The 24,010-nt window shown below is 46.8% G+C and overlaps 1 protein-coding gene across 2 annotated transcripts; it reads right to left on the bottom strand.

Annotated features, from left to right (window-relative positions):
• Positions 1–1,427: 1,427 nt before the first annotated feature.
• LOC149360803 (uncharacterized) lies at positions 1,428–23,820 on the bottom strand. 2 transcript variants are annotated; one of them, XM_089572515.1, is made up of 11 exons: positions 23,174–23,820; positions 19,450–21,782; positions 19,325–19,366; positions 17,134–17,220; positions 15,185–15,432; positions 12,916–13,075; positions 12,044–12,363; positions 10,654–10,896; positions 9,613–9,766; positions 7,687–7,975; positions 1,428–6,041 (listed from the first exon to the last, which is right to left on the bottom strand). In XM_089572515.1, exons 2-11 carry the CDS (start codon positions 19,556–19,558, stop codon positions 4,355–4,357), a joined length of 3,339 nt encoding a protein of 1,112 aa, XP_089428641.1. In that variant the 5' UTR covers positions 19,559–21,782; positions 23,174–23,820; the 3' UTR covers positions 1,428–4,354. The 2 variants fall into 2 exon arrangements, with proteins under 2 accessions (XP_089428641.1, XP_089428642.1); XM_089572516.1 differs by lacking the exon at positions 10,654–10,896 and having other exon boundaries at positions 23,174–23,818.
• Between the last annotated feature and the right edge of the window lie 190 nt (positions 23,821–24,010).

Genomic DNA, 24,010 nt, shown 5'->3' with positions numbered 1-24,010 from the left:
TAAATGCCCCTGTTAATTCAGTGAGGAAGAGAAATACCCAGTCTTTCTTGGGCCGGGGGCTCCCAATTCAGCTCTTTCTTGACTCACACCTACCAAATGCACACTGAAGAAATGGGCCCACGTTCTAAATCCGCATTTCTTTTTAAACAGCCCCAAGGAATAAAATGAGGATATACAGACAGGAACATTCCACGTTGAACCATTTCTACGCCATTTGTACGGCAGTCCCGGCTCAAGCTCTGGAGGGCTAATTCTTCGCAGGGATACTGTTCTTTCTCAAATGAGGCACTCACACGAACAGAGAGCGTGCACATGAGGGAACCCCCGTCAGTGGCCCCACTGATTCGGACTTATGAAAGGTTAATTAGGGTGTCATGGGTTTACTGTAGTTTTTGAAAGCGCTCACCCGCAAACTGCAATACAGCCAGAAAATATTGCCCAGCAACATATTAAGAGGATGGGTGTTATTGCACCAACTAGGCCATTACATTCCAGAGATAACCTGGCGGACGGACCAGCTGTTGATGTCGCGTGCAGTCCTGTGCGCTTCCGAGAGCCTTGCCTTTCAAGAAGGCTATGTATCACAAAGGCTTATATTTTTCAGAAAGCCTTAATATACAGGCAAATACACGCAGCAGCTAGCCCCACATGATTCATCCTTCCCCAAAACTTTGAATATAGACTGTTTAGGGACTGTCTAAATAAATTTTTGTAACATTTATGGCCAGTGGTCATCAGTATCGCATTTCTAGTGGTCTGCAGGTGAACGTGAGGGCTATAATTTAGGGTACTTACTCGACGACGACACTTTCCGCGTTTAACCCTGAGATAGTCCCATACACGAATATCGTAGCAAAACGAAGGTGCTGTTTCATCTGTTTCTTCCCACTTAACAAGGACTCGTTGCGTGGAACAGTACAGGACTACTGAGGCCGAGGGGAACTTGTGCGGAACAGTCCTCTTTTATCGCGGACGCGACATCGCAGCTCAAAAAAAAAAAAAAATGGCAGGTAGCAAAGTGAAGAGAGGTAAAGTCCTTCTTCAACTTGTAGGGGAGAGGAGGAGAGTCCGGAAGGCCGATTCCACGGGAAGTCAGGCGGCTACCGTAGACGGAGGAGGTTATGACGCGGATGGAACAATGTGAAACCTAAGGGTGGTTGCCAAGGGAAAAAAACGGTGGGTGGTCATCGTGGAAGGCAGAAGGTGAGGAGAAAAGTGAGTTGTGAAGAAGGGCGGAGATACCAGAGTGTACTCTATGTGGAGCCCGAAGAGCTCATTTCCTCCGCATACTCTACATATGCTCTGAGTTGCAGCCGCCATCAGAGTGGCTACTCACTGACCTCGAGCGATGGGAGGTCGCGATGCCCACCTCCGATCCAGCTGCCCCAAAACAGATGGTGAGCTGGGCTTTGGAAGTCGCCGAGCGACACCGACTGCCGGCCACTTAACGAGACCAACACCCAACGCGTACCCAAGAGAAGTCTCTAACATATAAAGATCAATATTTATTAAAGTTTACTACCAGCACCGCGTGCCGGATGCCACTTTTCCGGTGAAACAGTGGTGTGTGAGCCACCTCCAGAACAGAGTGTCGGTGGGTATACTGCAGATCGGACATGGAACAGAAGACAGTGTGTGCAAGGTAGTCAAGTGTAAAGAAGTACACAGAAGTCGAAGTCTGTGATGAAGGAAGATGTAAAGGAATATGTACAATGTGTCGTGTCATGCAAAATAGAATGAAAGTCTGATGCAATGCATTTCTATCGGATCGGCTCCCCTATCGCCTGCTTTTTCCTAGGCGCATAGGCGCAGGTAGTGCATTTCTAAAAAAGGAAATAATGCATTATGCTACCGAATGTAGTGAGAGGTACGCACAGAGATAGAGAAAAAGCAAGAAAGAAAGCATAGTGGAACTAAAAATTAAAGCTTAGGCAGTAATTAAAAGTGATCCTTAAGTAGGAAATGAAAGCGGTTTCGAAACAAGGTGTGAAAGGTGCAGTAACTATGGGTGCGCGAATAGCTTTTTTTTTTTCAAAACAGAACTGAATATGAGGAATGTAGCTTTGTTACCAAATCGAATACGAATGCAGTAGCGACAGAACCGAATCGAAGACGTGTCGAATATTTTTACGAATGTTATGTACTTCTCCAAGCATTCCTTAAAAAGAAATAACCGTCCTCGAAACACCTAAGCGCCAGCGACGACACTGCGGTACGGCGCCTTTAAAGTTATATATAGCAATCGGGCCCTCCCTCCCGTGCGGACCGATGGCGGCAGCATTCTGTGCGGCGTCGGAGTGGGCCTTGTTTTTAAAAGAGTCGCCGTAGACAACTACGCCTCATCTTGTTGGAACTTCGTGCCAATTAGTCAATTCAATTAATTTATACAATATTTTTAAAATATAAAATTCCAAACAATATTTGGACCCATAGCCGCAGCGACTAGTTTCGGGTCCAAGAACTCGAAATCTACACGAATTCCTTAGAAAATATTCGATTCGTTTCAAATATCAAGAACCATTTGATTCGTTCAACGAATCGAAGTATATTCAATTCGCAATTCGAAAATTTAGAATATTTCTAAACTCCTAACAGTAACTATTTGCACGCGCTTGACACAAACTGTGCACTGTAGACAACAGGCATGGCAGGCCGAAGCGAAATCGAGAGCGCTTATTGACACAGCAGCCAGGTAGAGTACAACAGATCGAACAGGACACGAGCTTCGCCGCCTTTGTTTCTATTGTATTCGAGTGCACTGTTATCTCCACGGTCCAACGCTCAAGGCGGCTGCGGCCACGGTGCTCCGTTTGTATGGGAGCATTGTAGGAACTGGCGCTCACCAGCAACAGCGAACAGTGGTTACGCGGCGAAGCGCCGTCCGCCTACGATTCGATTCAGCGCCGTATTCCGCAGGACGCTTTCACATATCACCGTATGAATGTTTGGCCGCTGCGTTCTCTGCTCCTGCTCTGGGCAAGTCAAAATGTGTGTCCCCTACATGCCAAGGCGGCAGGAATGTGTTGCTTTCCCCTGTAATTCAAAACTGTGGCATAAAATAAATTGTGCATTCGTTTACCCGTCGCGGTGGCTCAGTGGTAAGGCGCTCGTCTACCGAGCCGGAGTACCCGGGTTCGAACCCGACCGTGGCGGCCGCGTTTCGATGGAGGCGAAACGCAAGAGGTGCCCGTGTGCTGTGCGATGTCAGTGCACGTTAAAGATCCCCAGGTGGCCGAAATTATTCCGCAGACCTCCACTACGGCACCACTTTCTCTCTTCTTTCACTCCCACCTTCCTCCCTTCCCTTACGACGCTGTTCAAGTGTCCGTCGAGATATGTGAGACAGATACAGCGCCATTTCCTTTCCTCAAAAACCAATTTACCATTCGCTGCATTCAGGCTCGACCCTTTGTATAGAAGCACCGAGCATGAACCGGGCTGAGAAGAGAAGGAAAATAAGCTACCAAGCTTGACGCATCATAGAAGCTTTAATAACGTTATTATTGGTTGGTTAGTTTTTGGGGTTTAGCGTCCCAAACCGACTCAGGCTTTGAGGGACGCCGTAGTGGAGGGCTCCAGATAATTTCGACCACCTGGTGTTCTTTAACGTGCACTAGTCGTGTGCCACGACCGCCACGGCTTGGATCCCAACCCGCGTCTTTCATGTCAGCAGCCGAGCACCGTAAGCACTCAGCCACCGCGGCGGCTCCGCTGCTATTGAAAACTTTGCTGAAAAATTTATATTTCCGTGACAAAGCTAAACCCAGGCCATAGAAAACGCGCTGCGATGGTTGCCTGCTGATCAGTGTTGGTGGCCAGCAGTGCGCGTGCTTTATTTCAGCTTCATACGATTTCACTGCTTAGACAGTCAATCCAAGAGCGACCCTTCGACCATGTGCGAATTGATCATGGCCGAACGGGTAGCAGTCGTGGTGAAATAACTTCCTGACGCTAGGGGCAAGGCCGTGCACACGTTCCAGCCCTATACGCGGAGAGGACCGTGTAATCGGAGACGGGACGACCTCGAGAGTGCCAAATTAATATGCGCGGTGGTCGTTTCATGCGTCCTGTAGCCTGAAGTGTTTTGCCACGTTACGATTCAGTCTACCCTGTGAATGCAGCTGTACGCCTGTTGTGTCAGAACTATAGGGGATCAGGCAGCCACCGGCATGGTTATTGCATGCGAAACGTTTATTAGATACCATAACTATAGCTGCGTACTGAACGTTAAAACTTCATCGGCTTCACTGTTATGCGTGACGAAGCTCGTGAATAAAGCAGGCTTTCGTAAGAATAAAAAAGAATAATCAGCAGCATGTATGTGCCCAAATGGGCGCTGCATGGTTGGACACGCTCACTGAATTCTAGGAGTCTTAAAGTGGCCTCCGTCGCGACAAGCGAACAGCCGCGAGAAAAGGGAGTTATCTCTGATAGGCTGGTTGCACCTGTCCGCGTCCAGCTTGCTACCACACCGCATGTAACACCACTGAACAAACATCCTCTTGAGATCGTCGTCAATGGAGGAGTTTCCACTCAGCTCACTCTTAAGAGCTCCGGTCAGAACGTCGATGGTGGAAAAAGGGGTTGACGCTGAATCTGAATGACGTGTCCTTTCTATCGAATCAGCAGTTCTTTCAGCGCGTGTCGACAACCTTTCATCCAGAACATCACGAGCAGCGCAGGCGATGAGCACCGCAGCAAGCTCGCCACCGAGGCCGCCGTATTGAAAACCTGCAGACCTGTCAGGCGAGAACACCGGCGGCAACAAAACCCACGGTTGCAAGGACACACTCGTGGCGTAGAACACCGAATCGACCAGACTGAGCGCATTAAAGTAAATGCGAACGGTGAGAGTGACTTCATGCATTTGTTTGGTGTCTTGTACTTTGTTTACGAGAATCCAGTTTGAAAGAAACGTTTCCGACATGTCAGGAATGCCGTCGAAACTGTCGTTTGAATAGTGGAAAGCGAGAATATTCGCAGCGTTATCTTTAAATAGCTCCTTCGTGCGGTTCAGGGTCGAAGGAGGGGTTAAAGAAAGCTTGCATGCTTGTTTCTGCTGCGTGGTTAGGTGCTCGTTCGTTATTAGCGCCAGTTTTTCTGCCATTGCAGAAATTTTCCGATAACCTTCAGGATACAAGGACTTTCGAAGGTGGGTGATCATAAATGGCACTCCTAGGAGGTCTTCCGTCAAGGTGGCACAATAAACCGGATGAAAGGCGGTCGCTGTTTCTTCACTGCCGTAGTGCTTAATCGCCAGTTCCAGGTTTGTAAACTTGGCGATGTCTTGTACTGCGTACCAGCTGACGTACTGATGCATGATGACCTCGCCGTAAGTACGGGTCAAGTTGCAGAAGGCGTCGAAAAACGGTTTGTCAAAAATCGTAACGCTGGTGATCTCGCTGTTTCGTGCTTTAGTTACGTACGTCTTGATAGCTTCACGCCAAGAGTTCTTCAAGATGCCTCTAGTTGCAGACTCAAGATGCTCCACCGAGACAGACAACGGCTTTGCATCATTCAAATGGCTCAGAAGGACCGGCGTGATCGTCCTTTCAAAGTGGATGATGTCTTGGACGTTCGGCAGGGATTTGTTCTTGTCAGCAAAGTTATTGTTGAGAACTTCTATGTAACTCTCGAGTTTACTCAGGTTCGCAAGCTTGCTTTGCTTTTTTGCCAGTGCTTCGAACGTACTTCCACGCCGCAAATGAAGATGCATTTTGTTTTCACCCACCTCCACGACTGCGACATGAATGACTGCTGGCAGGTACATGGTCGTGCTTGCATAGAAGATGGCTGTGAGTACGTCCGGGTCGCTACTCTGATGTGGCCATGACAGCCCACCTTCGTTCAGCATCCTTTTCGCTTCGTTCATCTGGTCTCTATCCAGGACGTCGTCACAGGACTTGAAGAACTGGGCAGCCTTTTGCGCTGGCGCCTGCGCAGCTCGAGGGACTTCCGTGGCCCGTGCAGCTCGGACCACTGCACGGAAAAAGCGCTCCCGTGCATACTCGACGAAGCTGGCCGCACGGTTGGCGTCCCACCTGGGAATTGACAACGTAAAAAGACTTTTCAGCCGGAAGATATACGCATCCGGAAGATGTACGCATGCAGCGGAGACAACTGTTCTAATGCGCTGAACCAACAGCTTCTCGCATATATGGCGGGGATGTCATGAACGCCAGCCACCATCCTTATCTCGACGCAAGAGTGTCAGCATAGCAAGGGGAATAATTACATATTTTAATCAGTGAGAGAGAGAGAGAAAGGAATTTTAATGAGGAAAAGGTGGCGAAAAAGAAAAGGGTCACAGGTGGCTGCTTTTATTGACCAGCAGCTGGACGCGCGATGTCCCGCATACTCATTAGTGAAGGGGTGATTACGCGATGCAAGAATGGTGAGATGAATAACATCTGCTATGCGAAAGAAATAATACCTTTACTACGAGAAGGATGCAAACCGGAAACACTTGAAAACTGACATCTCTGCAACACCGATCCCTGTGACACACAAACCTACCTTGTTGGGCTCCACCGCTGACACGACTCAGACGCGCATAAACCGCTAGATCCCTGATAGAAATCACGATGTTCAATGTTTTCGGCGGCGCATTGGGATTTCAGACTACACTGGGACCGGTTGCAAGGGTACTTGGGCATTCAGATTGACACCTTCTATAAAGTTCCATCTCTGTGCCAAGTACAGCCAGTGGGCTCAAGGAAATAACGCCGCGTAAGCAGTGGAAAAGGCGGTCGATGAGCGACGGGGTAAGGTAACGTTGTCATTTCTCTCAGACGAATGGTGAAAATCAGGCAGCCTTTTCAGGACCACTTAGTTTGCCTTTTACTCCTTATGAGCGCGAAGCGCGTGGCAGTTCTTTTTTCGTCGACAGTAAAGTTCTTGTTGACAGGCAGAATTTTGCCCCATTCAATTTTTCTTGTCCATCGTATATTGTGTTCGACGCCTGCTCAGTCAATGCCTAAAATTGGTCGCTCACATGGTTTGAAAGATAAGTTTTGTGTGCACGTAAAGTTAACCACTCTTCCAAAGTTGAGGAAGTTGGCGTTGTGCACGTGTCTATGCCCAGCAATTTTGAGCTAAGCATCGGGTTATATTCTCCTTAAACAGAAGCCATCAATTTTTTTTTGCGAGGAATCTGGTCATTGCAGTCGCTCATGGATGACAAGCATGTTTCAGCGAAAATCGTGTTGGCGTCTGCGTAGCGCTCGTAACGCAATATTCAGTCGTTGACCTCTCGGGCCGTAAGAACGTTATCCTAGAGAACCGCGTGGGCGCGCTGTAGGACAACTTGATGAAGAGGCTTGGCTGTTACTTACCTTCGCCTCAGAAGAGGCCGAGCAGTCTCGGTGTTTTAAGGGGCCGTTACACGAGGAGCTTTCTGCGATACAAAATGCCTGTCTTCGGCGTAAACTCTAGAAACTCCCTTTTCCTTCCGCTTACGGAATAAGAGAATGCATCCAGGTGGGACTTAGCCATTGTGAAGTACTTGCGGCGCTGGGAGTAGAGTTTGGGGTTGTGCCGTTTCTGATTAAGTTCAGATGCGCATAACGGGGACGGGTATGCATAAGGAAAGAGGGAGCAAGTATGCGGAAATCGCTATTTCTTAATCTCCCCGGGAAAGAGGGTAAAGTTTGGGGTGTTGGTGTCCATTTAGGGGAGGTCACTTACTTGCCGCAGACGTGCTGGTAGAAGTCGTCGCACGGGTGGACATCGTCGCGGACCCCCTCGACCAGGAAGCGGCCGTACGTGAGGCAGTAACCCGACGAGCAGTTGTGCGCCTGCGCCTTCTTCGCGAACATGGCGTCCCTGAGGAACTTCACGACGAGGGTGGTGAAGAAGCCGAACACGACGACCACCACCACCACGACGAAGACGAGGAACGATACGGGCACGCCCTTGACGCCGGGGAGCTCGATGTCCTCTTCCTCCTCGTGCTCTCGATGCTTGGCGCGCTTGCCTGTGCACGAGGAGGAAGGGCCAGTTATGGTACAGAACAGTTTTCACTCATATTTTTACCATATGTTCAAGCGGTATGTCCCGACTGGCACTGATTGCAGAGGTAACGATACATGCCATGCCAAATCGTACCGAAAGAATGCAGACTTCGGAGCAGTAGCGCAAACAGGACACGGTACCAACAACGAGTAGACACACACAGCGTTCTTGGTCCCTTGTCCTGTTTGCGCTATTGCTCCTAAGTATGAACCAACAAGCCCGAATTTCAACGTTGTTAAGAATGCAAAGTTTCTCACAAGGCGATAGTGAGTAAACAATGTTGTGCTTGTCATTTAATGACCAGGAAACTAAAATTCAAGCATGTAATTTACCTATCAGTTTTCTGCCCAGGAAGACATCTGCATGTTGTTTATTGTTTAATGGCAGTGCAAATGGCCGTCGCAATGCAGTAAACACGCCGGAGGTGATTAAGAGCAGCCACGTCAGAAATGTCCCCTCGTCCTGAACCAGCTTTGCTTACATCTTCGTGAACTTCAATTGGAATCCTACAGAAATTTGACGCCCATCTCCTTTGGATCACAAGGCACACACCAACGGAATGATTACGCAGAGTGTGACGCGCTACAAAACGTTGCTGCTTTGCCTGTATAAAATTTCCGCCGCGGTGGCTCAGGGGTTACGGTGTTCGGCTGCTGACCGAAAAGACGCGGGTTCGATCCCGCCGAGGCGGTCACATTTTGATGGTGGAGAAATGTTAGAGGCCCGTGTACTGTGCGATTTCAGTGCGCGCTAAAGAACCCCAGGTGATCGAAATTATCTGGGGCCCTCCTCTACGGCGTCCCGCGTAGACTAGATTTCTTTCAGACGTTAAACCCCATAAAACAGACAAGAAATAGACTCGTCATTTTGAAGATAGCGCTCGAATAATCTGAATGATTAAAAAAAAAATGAAGGTGCGTAAATATGTATAGTGTCTCTAAAAGGCTACGAGAGCCGTTCCTGTTAGTTTGATTTGAGCCGTTTTTTAAAAGGTAAAAAAGTCGTGGCTCGACAATCTCCTCTCTCGAGCTTCACGTAGCCGGCAGAATTGAAGCAGTAGGTAGAAATTTGCCTTAACGCGCGGCTCAAGCTGGGAGACGTGACATTCGGCAACAATACATGTCAGATATATAAGACAGGTACTCGGTTTGAATATACTGCGTCAGCCCTGAAAAACTTATTCACGCTGACACCTACTTTCAATCAGTAAAACAGATGTAGTTTTACCATACTGTCATCTAAGTGGTAGTCGGGAGATCTGCTCAGATTCCTTAATATTAGTGGGTTTCCCACGGTGATTTTCGCCTGAGTTAATATGACAGCTCATTACCCGTACAGTGCGGCGAGCGATCAGCGTTAGACGGTTCTCAAAATGAAGAACGCAACGATGACGCCAAGCATGACGGTACGACGATTTTGTTAATGTTACAGGAGATGTAGACAGATACTGTACGGAGTGAGGAATGCTTGGCGGAGGACTTCAGTATATTTTCGAGCAGCGCGTTTGTGGATGTCACATTGCGAGCGTGCGTCCTCTCTCCAAATCCCTCCGTCATACAAGTATTTCCCAAAGGGTATTTCTCAATGCTCTCATCATACCTCTGAAATGGCCCAAACCGACGAAGCCCCGGTGTATAAAGGCCGCCGCCCTGCTTTTGCCTTTTGTCTCAAGCTTCGCCTTTTTCCGCGACTCGGCTGACGGTTTTTCAGGTGCCAATGCATCCTCACTGTGAGGGCCGTGGTCGTGCGCTTCCTGGAGGAAAGAGAGGGCGATAGAGCGGCGTTGATGAAATGCAGCTGCAGCTTTTAAGCAACTTATGACACGGCCCCTACTCAACTGCAAAGAAGTGTGTAATAGGCTCTTCGTAACGAACATTAGTCGATTTAGCGCTGCACGCGGACAGGTAGGACGAGGCCGACAAGAAAGCAGATGTCATCATTCGGTGTGCTGGACAGTGAACGCTGAAAGTGCAGTAACTACATTACAAGAGGTGCTTGAGTCTCTTCGTGAGAACGAACCGATGGTTGTCCTTGAACCAGTAAACGTGATTAGTCGCATTCCGTCGCAATGATACCCCAGCGCGGACGTTGGTGCGCGTGGCAACTCTCATGCGAGCTACTGTTTCTTCCCACTCCAGAGTGTCCATGAGTGAGCTGCGCCGCAATACTATGCATCAGAGGCACAGGCTCTGGAACTTAGGAACCATTGCCAGCGCAGAAAAAGATGCTCGGTCGGGAGTAGAGAGTCGCACGCCGTAACGATGAAACCTCAGACGCAAGTTTCAAAGGGCGGCTTATTGCTTCCACCCTATCGTAGGAACGCTGACTACAGTAACCCTCTTAGTAACCCTCTTAGTAACAGTAACAGTAACCCTCTTAGTGACTACAGTAACCCTCTTAGGGAGACCCGTCCCTCGAGTTGTCGCGTGCCGTCCCCTACCACAACAAGCGATACACGCAGTTGCTTGTCGCCAGTGTCGTTCACGGCCCTTACGCTATGGGGACTTCAGGATACGATGACCAAGTATGGGCCTTTCTGCCCGTAGCGACGGAACGTGACAAAACATAGAAACGAGAACAGAGGGGCTAGCTCAGTTCGTCAACCTTACGCTAAGGATCACCTTCGGTAAGTTCACTTACAGGGGAAACGGTAAGGGAAGCCTCTGGCGCGACCGTCGCCCCGGTGAACAGTGTCCTCTTGGAGCTTTTCGGAGACCGCTCTTTCTCCCCAGAAGCGACTGCTTCGTGGCCGGTATCGACGGCTTCGTTTTCGGCCTCGTCCGGTTTCCTGTCGTGTCTGTGGTGCTTCCTGTGTCGCTCGGGTCGGACGTGTGCGCGGGTCACCGTCGTCTTAGGCATTGTTGTAGCTGGCCTCGTTGTGCCCTGAAACACATTAGTACTCGTCCTTCATCTTCTTCGGCGTCGATCGTGGCTGCTTCAGAAAAAAAAGGGAAGAAAACCGTGTTCCAGAGCTCCACTTTTCTGTGGTACAAAGAGGCGGCTGTAGAGAACCATTCTTTCTTTTAAATTTTAGAAGTTCGCATTTTGATAAGACATGACTAAGCGTAAGTGAGCGCTTGCTTTTCATTCCCATGGTCTTCGCAATTCGTTTTTCACTACTTGTGGTGAACTGTTCTCGTGGCTCATGCTAGTTGGTGGCGCTGTGGACGGGTGTGACTGTATATTAGTTTATTTAGTTCGACATATAACATTTTTACTCATGTCAATTGACATACAGAAAGGATAACATCTACCAAAGCCTCAGAGGGCTTGAGCAGCAGCGCCTGGAAGACCCAAGCAGCACACCAACAATGGACCGACGCTGGCATAATGCTGGTCAAAACCGGCTCGAAAGTCGTACCGACGTCGGCATTGGGGCAAAAAGTTACTTTTTCCAACCTTGGCCTGATGTTCGGACCAACACTGAACCGACATTCATGCCACTATCAGACCACTGTTCAGCCGCTCTACCAACACTGAACCGACATTCATGCCACTCTCAGACCACTGTTCAGCCGCTCTACCAACACTGAACCGACATTCATGCCACTCTCAGACCACTGTTCAGCCGCTCTACCAACACTGAACCGACATTCATGCCACTCTCAGACCACTGTTCAGCCGCTCTACCAACACTGAACCGACATTCACGCCGCTATTGTACCCACTTTCAGCCACTCTACCAACACTGAACCGACATTCATGCCACTATCAGACCACTGTTCAGCCGCTCTACCAACACTGAACCGACATTCATGCCGCTATTGTACCCACTTTCAGCTGCTCTACCAACACCGGCTTGACATACCACAATTAGGCCACTGTTCAGCCTTTCTGCTAACGCTTGCCCGAAGTTTATGCCATTGCATTTTCAGTTCAGCGAATATTCACATTCCAGTTAATGTTCGCATTGGGAAAGCCATGGGTTTTGGCATTGCAAAGCTGCAATCATCTCTTCTATACACATGCACAACAAAATGAGGCAACGAAAGAATCCAACTGAGAAACTATTTATTAAATAATTAGGCACCGTGGCTGGGGACGCGCGGTTGCGCGAGTCCTGCGAGGCAGCGAGGGCCGTGCAGGAGGCGGGACCTTGGGAAGGAGCCAGGGCCGCGCGGGAGGAGGATTTCTGGGAGGTGGGGGCCGCTTGGGGAAGGGAGGGCACTGTGCTGGGGGCTGAAGCACAGGGGCTCGCAGTGGTTGCCAGGCCGGCAGCGGTACTTGGCAGAAACGCTTCGGCAAAACGCCTTTTGCGTCGGCCGCCACGGTCCACCGAACCTGGCAACCACTTCCTAATAAACCCCTGCGCTTCCACCACATCCGCCCCCGTCTTCTCACAGATGGCATCTGCATAAGATAAGCGTTCATTTTAGGCCAGCAGAAAAAGTTTGCTCGTTAACAGAAATCAAGATTATTTCAGCAACAGAGAAAACAGAAAAGGCCACAAGTACATGTTAACTCAAAGTGCGTGCCAAAATGAAAGGACTACAGTATCCAAATACAACTTGAGGAGAAAATCCACCTGAAAGCTCTTCTAACCAACTGTATAAAGCTGCTGCGACATCACGGTCGACCACTTTGCACTACTAACATATGGGAGCACAAATGGCTGGCAGATACAAGGCACGACTACGATCCATGACAAGAGATGGATATGACTGATGGGAGGGCTTTCTTTGAAAGGCATCTGCTGACTCATATATCTTCAGATGCACATGGAAGAAAACTGCAGATGACTACCCCCATAAACACAGTAACAAAATATTCACCTGTAATGAAAAAGAAAACTGGTAAAGTATCAACTGAAAAGAAGAAAAGAAAACAAAGCGCAGCAGAACCTGGTGCATGTTCTTCCACTCATCTTCTAAAATTCAGTTAAAAGCTACTGCAACAACATACCTGTTGCCACCTTGCATAACTTCAGGGCAATAAATGACCACTTGCCCTTGCGGCCATGGAGGCTGTACATCCTCTGTACAGCCACCCCCATGATGGCGGTCATTATGTTGGAGCCCACCTCCCTCAGGCCCTTGCCCCCCAGGCGGACCAGCTGCTTTCGCTGAAAAGAAACACCACAGGTGCACAAGCTATTAGGCACAAACATCAATTATAATTTCATTTAGTTTAGCAGAATCAAATAGCTAAGACAATTGTGTGACTACCTGTCAACAGCCCATGCGAGTACCTACAATCATAATGCATAATTTCTGTATGATACAATAGCTTGACTAGTTGCTACCAGCAGAAAGCACCACCACCAATATGGACATTCTTTTTTTTTCCCAGTTTACTAAGAGCAGGGAAACTTTAGCGATTAAGCAAAGGTGGCCAACTCCTACCCATTATGCTTTGCATCTTGGACATTATTATATTATAACTATAATGCTTTTTGCAGATATCTATGTGCTCGATGTGTTTTCTCTGCACAGCCGTTACGCTAAAATTGATTTGGTTTGTAGAACTTAAAGTTCCAAAGTGACTCAGGCTATGATGAGGGACCCCATAGTGGAGGGCTCCGGTAGTTTCGACCACGTGGGGTCTTTAACATGTGCCACTGACATCACACTGCACACGGGCGCCTTGCTTTTCGCCTCCATGGAAAACTGGCCATCACGGCTCGGTTTGAACCTGAGTCTTTGGGTTCAGCAGTCGAGTGCCCTAACCACTGAGCCACCATGGCGGGGCTCACTACCCTGAAATTGAGCAGTCTAATTAATGCTATACAAAGGGCGCTTATTTAAATCCCCAAGCACCTGAGTAAAGCTGCGTGCTTAGCAACCACATTTAATTAAACGATGTTGCTTGTTTTTGGCAGCAGATTAAGTAATGAAATGTGCATAATGTGAGCAAAAGACAGGGAAGAGGTGGGTTAAAGCTGCCCCATTATTTGGGAAACCTAGCCGAAATTAAAGACGCGCTGAGAGAGGACCAACTTCCAGCTGTGTTCACAGCAGTTCATGCAACAGTATATTAACCGAAAGCTCAGCTTCCTGTAAAACAGACCTTACAACATCCTTAATGTTAGCTACAAAGTCCACTGCTGAACTAAATTAAAACAGCACAACAATAAATGACAAATGTAAGGAAAATGAGGGGCTCGTTATGAGACACATACGAAGAAAGGCAGCCACAGGCAACAAAAGCATAGGGAATTTTTTTTTGCTGTTGATCGATGTAAAACAATAATGTAATCACAGAAATATTTGACTGAGAAAAAAAATTTGTTGGAACCAAGTCTGTTATGCAACGACCGGCCACCGGCAGAGCTCTGGAAAACTACATCGAATGACATTGAGTGACACCATCTGAGAGCAACTGCCCCAAAAAAGCCTGTGACTGCACCGCCAAATACCAAGCTACTACAAGATGTGATAGGTGCAATGCTTCGCACAGAACCAGCATCAGTAGCTTGGTTTGCTGTTTAGCGCTCCTTCTCGCCTAAACGCTCTGATGCGACAGCAGTCTCGCAGGTGGCATTTTCTTTGCATTGCGTGGCTGAAACATGATGTGACAACTGGCACTTGCCGTAAGCAATATTGCTAGCGCCACATGTTCAGCACTGCTACTGAGCCCAACAAATTGATAGGAGCCAAAGAGCAGATAAAGAGAGTCCCCTAACAGCTGTCCCGACACGTGATGCAGTTTTTGCAAGCTCTGCTACCGGCTGGGCATTGCGTACCACTTTTGCTTCCAACAGTAAATCTCACCACACAAGGAATCGACAGGGCGTTCCAGTGAACACTCTCAAAAATTCCTAAAGAAGCGCAAGTTCGATATGGGAAAACAATTTTTTTTTTGGAGGAACGATCTCTCAGCAGTGGTGGACATAATTTACTGCATAACTGTGCGTGTGTACCTGCAAATATTTCTTCTATTTTGAACTCCCTATTAGGAATTCCTGAAAATGTTCACTGAAACAGCCAGTGTGTATATCAGCAAGCAACTTTCATGAACAAGACATTTACATTAACAAAACACACTGTGACAGCACACTCCAGCACAACAGTAGGAATTATATCTATGAAGAGCATGTTATTCACAGAGCACGGCATGCAAATACTCTTGGAGCTCAAGATTTCTTCACAAACCTCGGAATTACATTATGCATGCAATTCGTTAGTAGGCATTCATTTTTTCCAGACACGAATTATCAGAAACATTAAATCACCAGTCCAGCAGCCACGCTGTCGTCCTGGACGGCAGCTTCCACAGTGTCCAACTCCTCGGGGGAGAATGCGGGCAGTGCAAGGGTGGGAGGCGGTGGCGAGGGGGACACTGGCTGAGTCCTCTGCTCCAGCTGCCGGTCCGACCGCAGCAGCACGTGATCCTCCAGCCTTTGTAACCGCTGCATTAAGTCGCGCTGCTGCTGTCGGACCTCCAGCACCAGGCACATCAGCTTCAGCAGGGTAGCTGAAACTGAAGCAATCAACAATTTCAGTGAGAGCAGGGTTAACCTGGGCGCAATAATATCATTTGCGCACTGAGGTACAATAAAGAACAGTATGAGGCTAACAGTAGGCAGCAACACACTCTGTACTATGCTCCTAAACTTCCCCCAGTTTTTATCCTCCAGGACACTTCTAATTCATGTTCTATTCCTTGCTAGCCTAATTTAAATGCCATAAATGTCACCATGCACTGACAAACACCTAGGTGAAATGGAGCTGCTCTATGTGTGATAGCTAGCACAGAACCTGCAGCCTTGTTGTGTAAAGGACTTCTCAGTCTATGAGCTTCGCCAATTTTTACATTGCTTCATGGGCATTTCCACTGCTATTGCACCATGGCAGAGATGGCAGCAGTTAGTCGCAAATGGATTCTTCCAGTGTCATGAGAAGCATGTGCTAATAGAAGCGAGAAAGCAGAGCAGGCCTGTGCCCTTAATATAGCATTGCACCATTTGGAAAGTATTGCTCACGGCAAAACCCACATTGGCCAAAATGCTGGAGGTAGACATCTGTTCTAACTGCAAGTGCTGGCAGGGATCAATGCATTAAAACTGCAACAAAGATAGCCCTTATGGAATTATAGCCCTTAGCTGACAAGCGAAATGCAACAAAGAGGTGGACCAAATGTTTCTTGCTAGGCACAGGAGGTCCCAAACCGTTGAGAAATAAAACAAGGTCACATTTATCTCTTACCACGCATCCATTTTCTGCAGGCAAGACAAGACTAGGAGCCAGCTGATGTGCTCACAAGGCAGTTAGGCTGTTCAGTTCTTTCCTAAGCAAGAGGTCCTCCTTCAGAGCATGCCACTATTATTGGCTGCTTATCTCCTTCAGCACCCTTTATGGGAGCTTTGTGATAGCGCAATTAATTTTTTTTCAGCACATTTCGCTGCATCCAAGACACTGCATTGACTTCCAACCAGTAAACTTTTAAAATACTTTGAAAGACAATGAAAAATTACAATATGGGCCTTGCTGACCAACCGCGACCAAGCGACCAAATTATGCTGGTAAGGAAACAAATGCACAGAACATGGGACTACTGTGTAGAGTGCAATTCGTAGGAGTGGCTTCCTGGTGGTGATGTAGGCCGAGAGAGGCAACAGAAATGCCAGGATCCAAAAGAACCCAACAAAAGCACAACATACAGCTCTTGGGAAGGGCACACAACAACCACTCCACTATGAATTACAAGAGGAGAAAGCAATGGAAGTACTAGGTTGTAAATTCCAGTACCACTTCAGTTCAATACAATGGTTTTTGAGAAATACATGTGATGATTTTCAGAGTGACCCCTTTCAAAGCACATAGTTTGAAACTAGAAATGTGCTTCTAGCACCGTTTCAAGAGCCACTGAGGAGAACTCCGTGCAAATATCTTCCTGAATAAGTATATTCTCTAGGTCTTTCTGGGCCTGTTGACTGCTGCTCGGCAGCAGCAGGTACAATGAGAAATTTAAAATTTGCTCTGTTTTTCTTTAAGGCAAAGCAGATCTAGCTTCTATATTTTGTTGTGTCACTTGATACTAGACAAAATAAGAGTGTAATCAAAAGAAAGGAACACAGTGAAAAGACGGGACAAGCAGCATTTGTTCTGTCCTCTCACTGTGTCCCCATGTTTGGCTTGCATTTCTCTTTTTGCACAAAAGTAAACAAAGTGAAAATCTCACCATCAACAGTCCCAGCTGTCGACCCCTCCAGCTTGCTGGGTGGCGCACTGTTTTCGTTCACGCTCTCCCCAGCGTGATTCAGTGGGGCTGGAGATGAACATGCGTCATTGATGGCAATCCAGGAAGTACAGAACACACTACTGTGTACAACCACAATGTCACATTTCTATCCTAATTGAATGCAGAAATGCTACTTCAGGATATTTTTGGAGAAGGGACAGAACAGTTGCATGGCCAGGCTGTTTTTCATACAGGTGATCTTTTTAAAACACAATAGACACAAAATTACAAAGTTCAGAAACAAATTCCTGGTTATATAGAGATGCCCCCCAGGCAATAGTAACACTTTCTTTGGCCGAAAAGATATTTTAATTTGGTTTCAATCACAGGCTGTACAAAGACTTCATAATTCAAAACCCATCAAAACCGACACCTCCATGACAAGTAGTTGACGTGACAAACAATGTCACATCATGCAGATACCTATGACACATAAAAGAACGTTGTGATCCGACTGCGGCGGCGCGTTTCGATGGAGGCGAAACGCAAGAGGTGCCCGTGTGCTGTGCGATGTCAGTGCACGTTAAAGATCCCCAGTCGGCTGAAGTTATCCCAGGGCGCTGCGGCACCTCCTTCTTCCTTTCTTCTCACACTCCCTCCTTTATCCCTTCTCTTATGAATGTCCACCGAAATGCGAGAGAATTACTGCATCACTTTCTTTCCTGAAAAATCAGTTTTCAATTTTTTAAATATGTGTCTATAGTACTTCAATAATTACATTTCTCATGCACCAGCATGGTGCATTGGTACCGTATTTTCCGGTGTATAAGACGCGGCTTTTTTCAAAAATCTTGCTGGTGCGTCCTATACAAGGGTGCGTCTTATATGCGAATTTTTCGTTTTTTTTTTAGAGAGTTCAGAAATTACTCAGGTTCATGTTCAAGCCTTTTTTACCGAAAAAATATCACTAGCAATGAAGCGGTTGTAACACGGTTAATACTTCAATACGGGGACCACCGTGCGCAACTTTTTTTAGGTGAACTTTATCATGAAACGACGGGGATGACGACTTCCGGGATCACAAACACACCACCGTTTCGGAGGCCCCAAGCAAAAGTAATGTGAAATGCCAAAAGATGACGACAATCACGCTTCTCGCCATTGTCAAGACAAGCCAGGACAAGCCGGCGTTCTTTTTTCAGCCACCCTTTGCCACTTTGTTTGCTCCATGTACGTAGTGCGAAGAGAATATTTCAGTCGCGTTGCCACCAGAAATGGGCGAACTTTTTGATAGCGCATCCGAAGGTGAAGACTTCCAAGGTTTTAAGTAGAAATAAAATGTTCTTATGGACATGTGGGAGAGTTTTTTCGTTTTTCTTTCTTTTTTTCCAAAACGTGGGCAGGAATGGCGTGAGTGTTGCCTTTTTCGACCACTTAGCGTTGCTTAAGAATTTCTCACAAGTACGGTGAATTTCGTGATGGTCGCGCAAGCGTGTTTAATTGATCCTCACTAGCCCAACTGGGAAAACTGGGGTGCGTCTTATATAGCAACTTTTTCAATTACAGCCTGCATATATGGCGGGTGAGTCTTATACACTGGAAAATACGGTACATTTAAGGACACAAAAGAAACTGTCATGGCGAAACCAAACACAGAGAGTGGAATATATGTCATGTGAATAGAAACCTGTTCGCAGTACTGTTAACGTGGGTAAGAGAGTTTGCCACGAAATGGTTACTGGCAGAATCACTGCTGATCTGAGAGCATGGTAAATGTAAAAAGCTGATGCCAAGTCTGAGCACGTTCCATTTCTCTGCAAGTGCAATTAGCTACGGTGGAGTTTTTTTCCCAGATTTTGCAAGCATACTACCATAAATCCCCAATCAAAACTAACACAATGTCGACCTTACATTAAATAGAAATGAGAAATGGTGTTTTAGTTTTAAGGCGGTTAACATCCAAAGGCGACTCGGGCTATGAGGGACGCCGTAGTGAAGGGCTCCGGAAATTTCGACCACCTGGGGTTCAACGTGCACTGACATCGCACAGCACACGGGCCTCTAGAATTTCGCCTCCATCAAAATTCGACCGCCTTGGCCGGGATCGTACCCGCGTCTTTCGGGTCAGCAGCCGAGCGCCGTAACCACTGAGCCACCGCGGCGGCTTAACAAATGAGAATTCATGTCTTACGTGGTGACGGCGGCTGTACAACATCGTTGTGGCCCTCATTTCCTAAAAAAGAATTGCACATGAACGTCTTGTTGAGTATGCAAAATAATTTCTCATCAATAAAGAAATATGAGAATTTCAATTACCAGAAACTGCCGAGCTTTCTAGGGCTGAAGTGAACTCGTAGCGCCGCACCTTTTTTTCGGCGCTCTTGTAGGATCCTGCAAACATTCTCAATATCTCGACAAAAACCATGTCATCTCCAAGCAACAGTACGGATTTCAAAAAAACAAAACAACTGAGGCCGCCTTACTGGAAATCAAAGAAAAGCTAATTGAAAACATAGAAAATAAACTGCTAACAGTTGGCATATTCCTCGATATGAGGAAAGCGTTTGACTCGGTTAACCATAAGATATTGCTTGAAAAAATGCATTGTTATGGAATACGCGGTGTTCCTTTAACCTTATTTGCTAGCTACCTTGACAACCGATCTCAAACAACTATCATTAACGGTATTTCATCTGGGATCGGTCAGATTGTGTCTGGTGCGCCACAGGGCTCCGTTCTAGGACCAACGTTGTTCTTATTATATATTAATGATATCGTCAACCTTCATCCAGCAGACAACATTATAATCTATGCAGACGATACTAACATATTTTTTTCAGGGCAAGATAGTAATATTTTGCAAGCAGCCTCCAATAGTTGGTTATCCCAATTGTCTGTTTGGTTAAAATCAAATAGGTTAGAACTTAATGTCAGGAAAACAAAGTACATACTGTTTAGAGCCAAAAATAAGGAAGTTCCGAACAACTTCCAAATTCACTTCGAGCAAGCTCCTATAACTCGTGTCAGCTCTACAATGTTCCTTGGAGTCATTTTTGAAGAACATTTACTCTGGACAGATCGTGTAAACTACGTTTGCACTAAAATGGCTCGCTCTGTTGGTATCCTAAATAAATTTCGCACAATACTGCCTCGAAAATTCAAACTACAAATTTATTTCTCTCTAGTCTTTTCGCATGCACAATATTGTTTGTTGATCTGGGGAACGACTACCTCAACCAATTTTGTGAAAGTACTTACTTTACAAAAAAGAGCTGTACGAGCGATTGATAACTTACATTACAGTGAGAGCACGGGTCCTTCCTTCCTCAACCATAGACTGCTAACCATCACGGCCGCTTACCACAAGAAGCTTGCTGTTTATATCAGAAACCTTATGAAAGGAAACTGGCAGACTTTCGAGAGCACATATTTAATTGCCCAAACAGCATACAGTCTTAGGCACCCTCAATACCATGCACCAAAATCTCGTACAAACTATGGGTTCCAAAAACTAACTCACATAATTCCTCATAATTAAACACGTATCCATACTTAACAGAATTGTCGCTACAAAATATGTCCGAGGGCTGCTTTGCTGACTTGATGCCCGTTCAGCTGCCTGTATAGCAACACTCAGGCCAACAGACTATCAGTTTGAAAGCCTGTGAAACACTCATGTGGCAGAGGCATTGTTTTATTTACAATTAAAAGTGTGATTCTGGTTTCTAGGATTTAACAGCTTTAAGCTATGAAGAATGACGTAGCGGAAGACTCCAGATTAATTTAGACCACATGGGGTTGTTTAACATGCACTGATATTACAGAGCACAAGCGCATTCTGCACTGCTCCATTTCACCACAGACAGGATGTAACCTGGGCCCTCGGCTCAGCAGCATGGACCACTCAGCTACTGCGACAGGCTAACAATTCAAACTGAACTAAATGTAAACAGCTGGATGAGTTGGTTCTGAATTTGCATTATGAAACACTGTCTCAGTGCACAACAAACATGGATGAGGAAAGAGCACACAACGCAAAGCATCAATTGATGTCTGGCATTTGTATTGTGTGCTCTTTCCTTGTCTGTGCTTTTTGTGTGCCAAAAAATGTTTCATAATGCAAAAAAAAAAAATTACCATACTAAACCTTTCTGTACTAAATATTATTAAGCATACTGAGTGCAGCACTAATTCTGGGAACTACAGGTCTTCAAAAACAAGGCACTAATGAGTTTCAGATGTAGTTCATCAGCTTACAAGTGCAATAGCTAACAGTTCATTCTGCTCCTCTTTTTGACAGCTGGCTAAGCGGTGGCTATCAACATGACTTCTTAGTCGTAATTTAGCCATGCAGAGGTGCAGACTCACAGAATCTAGCAAAGAGGCCTTTACAATCACTGATGAAGCTACCATCAATATGTCTGCAATAAGACTACTTATGGCAAGTGGTAACGACGACCACTGGGCAACGCATCCACTCCCCTCCGAGAGCTGGCTCGGCCTCAGCTTTTGCGAGCCGCGTCACCTCCGAGCTCCTGGCCACAGGCCAGTAGCACTCTTCTTTTGTCTCTGTGAGCCATCCGACAGGAATGACTGCAAGGCAGTCGTCCTCAAGAGGAAACTTCACCACAGCGAATGGTTTTGACATGCTGCACAGAGGAAACACGACAAAAGATTAATGGGCAAACAAGGATTTTTACCAGACACTCTCTGTGCCATTCTCTACTGGCACTTGCCTGTTTGGGTGCCGAAAACTTCACACTACCATGACAACTGACAGGTACTCTTACAACCATCTCGTTCAACTTCGCAACGCACTTCTGAACTTTCATGAGTTGAGAGTTACAAGTGTCACGAGCGCCTGCAATTTGGGACTTATTTAAACAATATTTCTGTGCCTGCTGTCATGTGAAACAAATAACAGCCAGCAATAGTGGCGTGCAACTTCACTGCATTGAACATCAAACTGAGTGCAGTCTACCAGGAGCATAGTGATGAAAAAAGAAACCAGTAAAATGCAAGATTGACCAAATGAGGAAGAGAGAAAACAAGCGCGTTCAATTAGCGAGCTCGAAACTAGCACTCGCTATATGTAGAGTCACACTGATCTAGACTTTGTAATACAAGGCTCTGAGTAGCGGGAAGGGACACACATAAATAAAAAGTACTCTCAATTTTTTTTCTGTAACCGATCACTGGCAGGAGCAGCATTACTTCTGGCAGTACAGAAGAATTGTGTTCATTCATCCTGTTCTTGTCACATTTCTCTCATCGCACGGAGACTCGCAACGCAACAATGTCAACACTGCCATGGAAGCATTTGTCAATCAAGCACAAGGCATGCAGGCTGCGACTCTATGACGTCTGACATGCATGCCTGAACCAAGCGATTAGCCTCACAAAAGCAAAAATTGGCGATGAAAAACACTCAACTGCATCGCACGTGCCAACTGGTTGGTCATGGGGGGCGCCGCAGAGAACGGCTCCGGAAATTTCGACCACCTGGGGTTCTTTAGAGTGCACCGATATCGCGCACAGTACACGGGCCTCTAGAATTTCGCCTCCATCGAAATTCGACCGCCGCAGCCGGGATCGAACCCGCGTATTTCGAGTCAGCAGCCGAGCGCCGTAACCACGTGACGACTGTCATTGCGATCATGATCATAATATCTATACACGTACATAAATGTACGATGTGCCGTGAGAAACAAACCCTCTCAGAAGCAATGCGCCAACAAGATTTGCCGGGATAGTGCGTTCACCCTGATGAAGGAACACACAAACACACACGACATTTAGAAGCGCTTCCCTTCGTGTACGTGTGTGTTACTTCATATTACCCCAACCCTTACACGCAGTTACACCTTGCAATGCGCCGCTGAGTTAATCAAAAGACAACTGCTGACAGATGCCTACAGACAAGTTAGATAAAGGGGCGACACACGAGGCGTGCTCATGGTCCTCACTCTTGACAAGTTCACAAGTAAATATTAGCTGACAACTAACATGAAAGGGAAAAAAGGACAGAATGTATACTTACGCAAGCAGTGCCTCCTGGTTCCCCTCGGTGACTCACGCGTGCCGCCACCAAACTTCAAAAAGCTTGAAGAAATAAAAATTCACAAGCGCGCGCTTTGCTGCCAAACGTCCAAACGAAATGACCACAAGCTATGGATTGGGATTGGCTTGGAACGTACGTGGGAGCGAGAGCGGATGCCTACGTTTATGCGTAAAGCGGTGTTTAGTTTCGAAAAATTTCTTTGAAGCTTAGTGTTGACAACACCGCCAAGAATAATTTTTATCAATTTTTTTACACTTCAATTTATTAATGAGCAAAACATCTTATTTTACGCGACAGCTAAGATGGAATGGCATGGCTACTTTTGACTACTTTCAGCTCAAGTTTTGGCTCCTTTTAAAATGTTCCCAACGGCAACCCTGCCCGCGAGTCATGCCGCGAGTGCTCGCGCTTGTTTTTCTTTTGTGGTGTGGAGGTGTTGGTCGTACTGCCTGTCTGCTGTCCCTTTGTGCGGCTGTTGCGGTCCTCGTCTTTCACCGCAAAGCTTCTGCATTTCGCCATGAATGCAAAGCAACGCAAGTACCGTATCGTTGAAAAAGAATACCGTGAGATCTTGCAAGATCTCGGTATTTCACAACGGCCGGTCGCATCTACGTCTTCAAGCTTGGATCAAGGCGGCAGGAAACGATCGCACTCCAAAACATCAGTCGACGTACGCACCCCCCAACTCTTGCTACCGTCCGAAGCAACCACGCGACGCAGAAGCGAAGTGCGCGCTGAAGACACGTGATTGAAATCTATGACCGTAATCAATATGAAGACGATTAACCGATAGCGATTAATACGTCCCTATCGAAA

Source organism: Amblyomma mixtum, chromosome 2 (genome assembly GCF_055824585.1).
Source record: "Amblyomma mixtum isolate Tamu chromosome 2, ASM5582458v1, whole genome shotgun sequence".
NCBI classification, from domain to species: Eukaryota; Metazoa; Arthropoda; class Arachnida; order Ixodida; family Ixodidae; genus Amblyomma; species Amblyomma mixtum.
Note: the sequence above shows the minus strand (reverse complement) of the source record. Positions and strands in the feature narration are given on the sequence as shown.

What these genes read in the sequence shown, in the direction of transcription:
- LOC149360803 (XM_089572515.1), bottom strand. Translation starts at nt 19,558, where the DNA reads ATGGTTTTTGTCGAGATATTGAGAATGTTTGCAGGATCCTACAAGAGC. An exon ending in ACAGCGTGGCTGCTGGACTG is followed by an intron (nt 13,076 to 15,184) that starts GTGATTTAATGT and finishes GTTTCTTTTCAG; the next exon opens with CGAAAGCAGCTGGTCCGCCT. An exon ending in TACCAGCACGTCTGCGGCAA is followed by an intron (nt 6,042 to 7,686) that starts GTAAGTGACCTC and finishes GTCAATTCCCAG; the next exon opens with GTGGGACGCCAACCGTGCGG.